Source organism: Eimeria acervulina, genomic scaffold, assembly GCF_000499425.1.
Source record: "Eimeria acervulina Houghton genomic scaffold, Eah_scaff1432, whole genome shotgun sequence".
NCBI classification, from domain to species: Eukaryota; Apicomplexa; class Conoidasida; order Eucoccidiorida; family Eimeriidae; genus Eimeria; species Eimeria acervulina.
Window position 1 is genome coordinate 1 of NW_013549199.1, and position 5,927 is coordinate 5,927.

The 5,927-nt window shown below is 45.6% G+C and overlaps 1 protein-coding gene across 1 annotated transcript; it reads right to left on the minus strand.

Moving 5' to 3' along the window:
- Positions 1–2,598: 2,598 nt before the first annotated feature.
- On the minus strand, positions 2,599–5,727 carry EAH_00059700 (hypothetical protein, conserved; the record flags this gene model as incomplete). Its single annotated transcript, XM_013393544.1, has 1 exon — positions 2,599–5,727. One exon carries the CDS (start codon positions 5,725–5,727, stop codon positions 2,599–2,601), a length of 3,129 nt encoding a protein of 1,042 aa, XP_013248998.1.
- Positions 5,728–5,927: the final 200 nt, after the last annotated feature.

Here is a 5,927-nt window from a genome sequence, read left to right on the forward strand (position 1 = left end):
ATATACAGATATATAGATATAGATATATACCTATAGATATGCATATATATATATATATATGCGGATACCGATAAGCATATAGATATAGACATAGATACACCTAGGAGTGTATGGAGACAAGATTTATTTATTTAAGCAAAAAGATACAGCAGCAAATGAATGAAAAACAAAAACAAACAACAAATAGAACAAAACGTAAATGGAGGTAGTTAAGGAAGAGATTATAAAAAGTAATTTATAATTATTTTATCAATATACTTTTATTATTTCTTTGTGTTGTAGCTTGTGGAAGAAATAATAAAAGTTTATTGAGAGAGATATTTCTATTAAATAAAAAGAATAGAGAAGCAAATAAATGCATAAAGACACTTCGCTAATAATAAGGTGTAGAACAGGTGTATACAAAGTATATCGTTGTTAATGCTTTTACATATACCCTAGACTAAACCCTAAACCCTAAACCCTAAACCCTAGAGCTCATTATTATATATAGAGGATTATATTTTAGGGCGCTTTAGAGACAGCAGAAGAAAGTGAAGATGTCTCCTTTTAGTTTGTAGTAGCAAACATAAGTACTCTTCCCTGTGCATGCATACAGCCCAGAGACAGAGACAGCTGTATCTGTTTATAAAAGTATAGTTTTTCTTACTCAGCTACCTTACCTTTTGTGATGCATAAGACAAGAATATCTAAATAACTTCATTAAATACAGCATTTAGAACTATATAAGGATGTAAAGAGACAAATAATACCTCACAACACTTTGTTTGCTGCTTCTTATGGGGGGCCCCCTCCCTTCTTATTCGAAGAAGGTAGGGGGGCCCCCTTTGTATGCGCCACCCCTGCTCTATTATAAGCATTTATTAGTTACACTCCTAACCACCTATTAGCTCTCCAGCCCTTCTATCGTCTCTTTCTTCCCTACATACTCCTTTACTACATAGAGACTACTGTCTGCATGCAGCAGCAGCATGCAGGGGACTCCTTGGGGCTTGCTTAGGTTTCCTAAGCCTTCTATGCCTGCACCAGCTGCACAGCATATTGACGGCAGCTCTGCTGCTGCCGCTGCTGCAGCTGCTGTTGCTGCTGCTGCTGAGTATTGTGTAACTCACGCCTTCAAGATACAGCCCAACAAACCAGAGAAAGAGACTCGCCAACAGTTTATAAAAATCAAAGAGGTCCCCATAAAGCCCGCCCCCCTAACTCTGCTCACTGTGGGGTCCCACACACTGAAGGGGGGGCTCCCATAGTACGGGGGGGCCCCTACTTAGTTGGGGCCCCCTGAGGTGTATGTACTGGGGCCCCCTGCAGTGTGGTCGGGGCCCCCACAGTGTGGTGGGGGCCTCCACTTGTCAGGCTTTGCCTACAGGTCGTGCTGAAGCCCCGCTCCCTATGGGGGGCCCTCCTCTGTTTGGGGGCCCCCCAGCTGCTGTCCTGAACCTTGTGGGGCCCCACAGACGAGCGCTGCTCCTCCCTGTTGGGGGAAGAGGTGCGGAAAGGGGGGGAGGGCCTTGCCCTCGTAGCTGTCTCCTCCTCAGTGTGTAGAAGGCCGTATAGAGTGCATGCATGCATGCATGCTTGCATGCATGCATGCAGGCATGCAACGGAGACAGCCTTGGTGCGGCTATGGTGTATCTACATGAGGGGCCCCTCGGACAGTAGTACTGTGCTGTGCAAGGCAGAAACAAAAAGAGACAGTCTCTAAATGGTGATGGGCGCGCTGCAGGTGAGCCGCTATCCCCAGGGGGGCCCCTGTCTTCTTAATTAACCAAGCCCTTGCATGCATCTCCTGCGGGCGACGGCAGCAGCAGGAGACAGACAGCAGCCGAAGCAGCTGCTGTCTCCTCGCAACGAGGAGACACCTCTTCGAGGAGAAAACTCCTCTCCCTACAACAAGAAGTTACCTTATGTCCCCATACAACAAAGGAGACACCTTTTCCCTACAACAAAGGAGACGCATGCTGTCTCCCTACAACAAAGGAGACACATTCTCTCTCCCTACGACAAAGGAGACACCTGCTGTCTCCCCACAACGGAGAAGCGTTGCATCTCCCTATAACAGAGGAGACACCTGCTGTCTCCCTATAAAGAAGGAGACACCTGCTGTCTCTCTATAAAGAAGGAGACACCTGCTGTCTCCCTACAACAAAGGGGACATCTTTTCTCCCTCCAACACGGAGATACTTTCTGTCTCCTGTAGCCAAGGAGACAGTATGTATCTCCCTACAGAAAGGAGACATTTTCTATCTTCAAGCAACGAAGAGACACTTCCTTTCTCCTCGCAAGAAGGAGACAGCAGCTTCTGTCTCCTCCTCTTCCAGGCAGCATCGGTTGTCTCCCCCGAAGGGGAAGCAGCATGCATGCTCCGCATGCAAGGCCCCACAACCCCTCATTCAACTGCAAGCAGCACTTTAAAATAAGTCTGTCTCCTTCTTAGTTCTTGTTACTGTTGATGCCCTCTGGCAGCAGCAATCAAGAGACAGCAAAAGGAGACAGACGCGCTGCAGACGAAGAGACCGGGAGGGTCTTGTAGCTACTCTTATTATATAATTACTGCATTGGGGGAGGCGTTGCGCGTTCCTCTGTATAAGTTGTGCATTATACACTTTCTTCTGTGCTTGCGTTCTCTTCTTTGTCTTCTTTGTCTTCTTCGCCTTCTTTATCTTCTTTTACTTCTTCTTGTGTGTCTTCTTCTTCGCGTGTTTCAGTGGAGGCTTCGGGTGTATGTGTATTCTCATTACTAGAAGTAATTCCTTTACCTTTTCTTCCCAGTTGCAGCACTCCTTCATGCGTTTCTCCTGTAGATCCATCGCTAAATATCTTAGTTGAAGTAGGTTTAGGTCTCTCATCCACAAGCTCACCAGCAAACCTTCTTGAGCTTCCTTCAGGAAACGGTACCTTTCGTACTTTTCTGGGTTTCCCTGGAGACTGTAGGAACTCTACCGCGTGTAAAGGAGAGTATTTTTCTTCAAGAGAAGCAGCCATCTTGCACAATCCTCTTAATCTACTTGCTTCTTCAGAAATAGCTTCTTTAGAAGCCTCATGTATACCCTCTGCAACTTCCATATCTAGCCCATACATTGCCTCTCTACGTCCTCGTTCGCGGAGTGCCTCAGTAAAGAGACTATCAACTGCAGATTCTATATATCCTTGGGTTAGATGTTCTATAGCCTTTAATCTTGCCTCACAAAACTTCTTATTAGCTCGTTCCTTTGCTAGAGCGCTTAGGGCGTTCATGACGTCTGTTCGTATGTTCAGTAGATCCACCGTCGCTGCTTCTTCTACTGCGATAAGCCACTCCTCAAGTTGTTCTTCAAAGTCAATAGACCTCTGTAATTGCACTCGAAGCTCTTCTCTTTCTGCTTCTACTCTATCTACCCAGGCCTCCGCAACTTCCTTCTGTTCCTTACATGAGGGGCCTTCCATAGCAGCTTGTTGCAGCAAAACGCCAAATACTGTAGGGGCCATAAGCATCTCCTTCTCCCTCAAGTATAAGAGATCATCCGTCGCTAATCTCCCCGCTAGACGCATTTCGCTTAATTCTTCAAAGAGAGCGCTTAGTGCTAATAATATTGCATCATCAGCAGCCTGGCAGATACGCTGCTGCTCCTGTTGTTCAGCAACAAGATCTGTTGCTGAAGCAAGAGCTTTTGCTGCTTGGTCATATATTTTCTTCGCATTCTTCTGCAGGCGTCGTAAGGCCTTCTCGATATTCCCAATCTTGCTCTCCATCGCTTCTGTTCTTGCCATAGCATGGGCTGGTGCATGCTTTACTCTGTCTTCAAGGAAACCCTTTAGCCTGTCTACAAGACGTTGGTAATACTCTATCTGTTTCTCCGTCTTATCTATTTGTGCTTTTATGAATAACAGGTCTCGCTCAAGTCTACGCCTTTTTTCTGCTACGTCGTGCAATCTATGTCGAGCAAGAGCTACGTCTTCTTGAGCTTTTAGCATCGCTTCACTTATAGTTTCTTCTTCTTCTTCTTGTTCTTGTTCTTCTTTTTCCCCAGACTCTTCACTCTTCCCTGCTCTTACTGCTACATCAACATCATCAGCAGCAGCAGCACCAGAGGCGCCATCACCCTTCGCTGTAGAAGATTCTTTTGCTGCTGCATCATCAGCAGCAGGAGCAGCAGGAGCAGCATTGTCGTCAGGAGCAGGAGTAGAAGCATTTTGCTGCGTCTGTTCCTGTTGTGTTGAGCCCTCACCCTCTGTTTGTTCTTTCTGAGTCGCATCTCCATCTGTAGGTTCTTCTTCCTCTAAATCTACAAACGCATCAACCTCATAATCAGCTTGCTGAACAATAAGAGCTCCTAATGCCTTAGCTAATTGAGCCTTTTCTTTTTCATCACTCAGCGCTGCTAGCTCTAATTCTGTTTCTTCTTTTCGTCTATTTAAATATACAAGCTGCTGCTTAAGCTTGACAAGCTGCGCTTCTTCAGGGAATAGACCTCCCAAGCCGTCAGAAGTACTGCTGCCTTCTTCCTTTGCTGCTCCTTCTGCTGATCCTTTACCTAAGGTCACCCCGATTAATTCTTCTATCTCGTCTTTGAGTTGTTCTTGAAGCTCTGCAGCTTTTTTCAGCATTTCTTCTCTGCGTTTATATACTTTAGGCAAATTCTGAAGCTTAACGAGGAGTTCAACTCCATCTTGGAGCTGTTGTTCTGTCTCGTCTATTTCTTTCATAACAGCCGCTTTCTCTGCTGCACATTGTTGCAAAGCTTGTTCAACGTTATCTCTTCTTTCTTCTAATACAGTCTGTACTTCTTTTAGGTCTTCCAGCTCTTCGTCTATTGCTGTAGTCTCTAGCAGAAGCTTCTCCCTCGTAAGCTCTATTTCTTCTTGCCAGTCATGAACTTCGTCTTCAACAGCTTCCATTTCTTTTTCCATTGCACCCAGCATATTTCTAAGTGCTTGTTCTACACCAAATGCTGTTTTTGCTTTTCTTCCTCTACTTAGACCTGCTTCTAGTCTATTTGCTACTCTCTCTGCATCTGTTATATCATCTTGTATATTAGCCAGTAATACCTGTGCTTGTTCTTCTGTAAGGTTTTCAACTTCTCCTATAGCTTCTAGAGAAGCCTCAGCATCTGCCTTTGCGTCCAATGCTGCTGTTAGTCTTGCTCTTGCTGCTCTTAATGCTTCATCTACCTGCTCGTCGATGGGAAGCTTAGCCCTCTCTTTGCCCTTCTCTGCAGCCTGCTTCTTTTCCTCTAAAATCTTTAATAAAGCAACATTCTGCCTGTCTTGCTTCTCTATTGCATCTAACTCTTGACGAGCTGTCTCTGCAGCCAGATCCTCCCGTTGTTGCGCTTCTCTTAGTTTAGCGCCTGCTGTTGTTGCTGTCTCTAGCTGTTCTGTTTCTGCTTCCATTGCTGCTTCTTCTTTTGATAATCTTTTTTCAATGCTTATAACTCTTTTTGCTAATAACAGAGCAAGAAGCACAGCTAATAAAGAAGCTACACCCCTCTTAGATATAGTCAATGGCACCATGTCTTCGTCTCCTTCATGACGCGATAATAAAGCGTTAGCATTCTTCCGCCCTCGAGGCCCTCTATTAGTACGTCCATCATTTCTTCCTTGTAGATACACTTTCTCTGTTGCTACATCTCTAGGATCTTCAACTACTAATTCTACTTCCACGTCTTCTTCCCTCGCATTAACTCGCTCTGCTCCACCATTAGGCCCCTGCTGACTCGAAGGAGGTGAGTGCTGCTGCTGCTCCATCTGCCTTGGCGAATGTCGCATACGCGCGTTGCAGGGTTCCAACAAGCTGCACAGCAGCAGCAGCAACAGCAGCAGCAGCAGCAGATGCTGCAGCAGCCGCTGCAGCCGCACAGGACGGAAGCCCCATATACAATGTGGTAGGGGCCCCATCTTTCTATCTCTGTTTATAAATATATAAATAAAGGGGCCCCTTTCCTCTT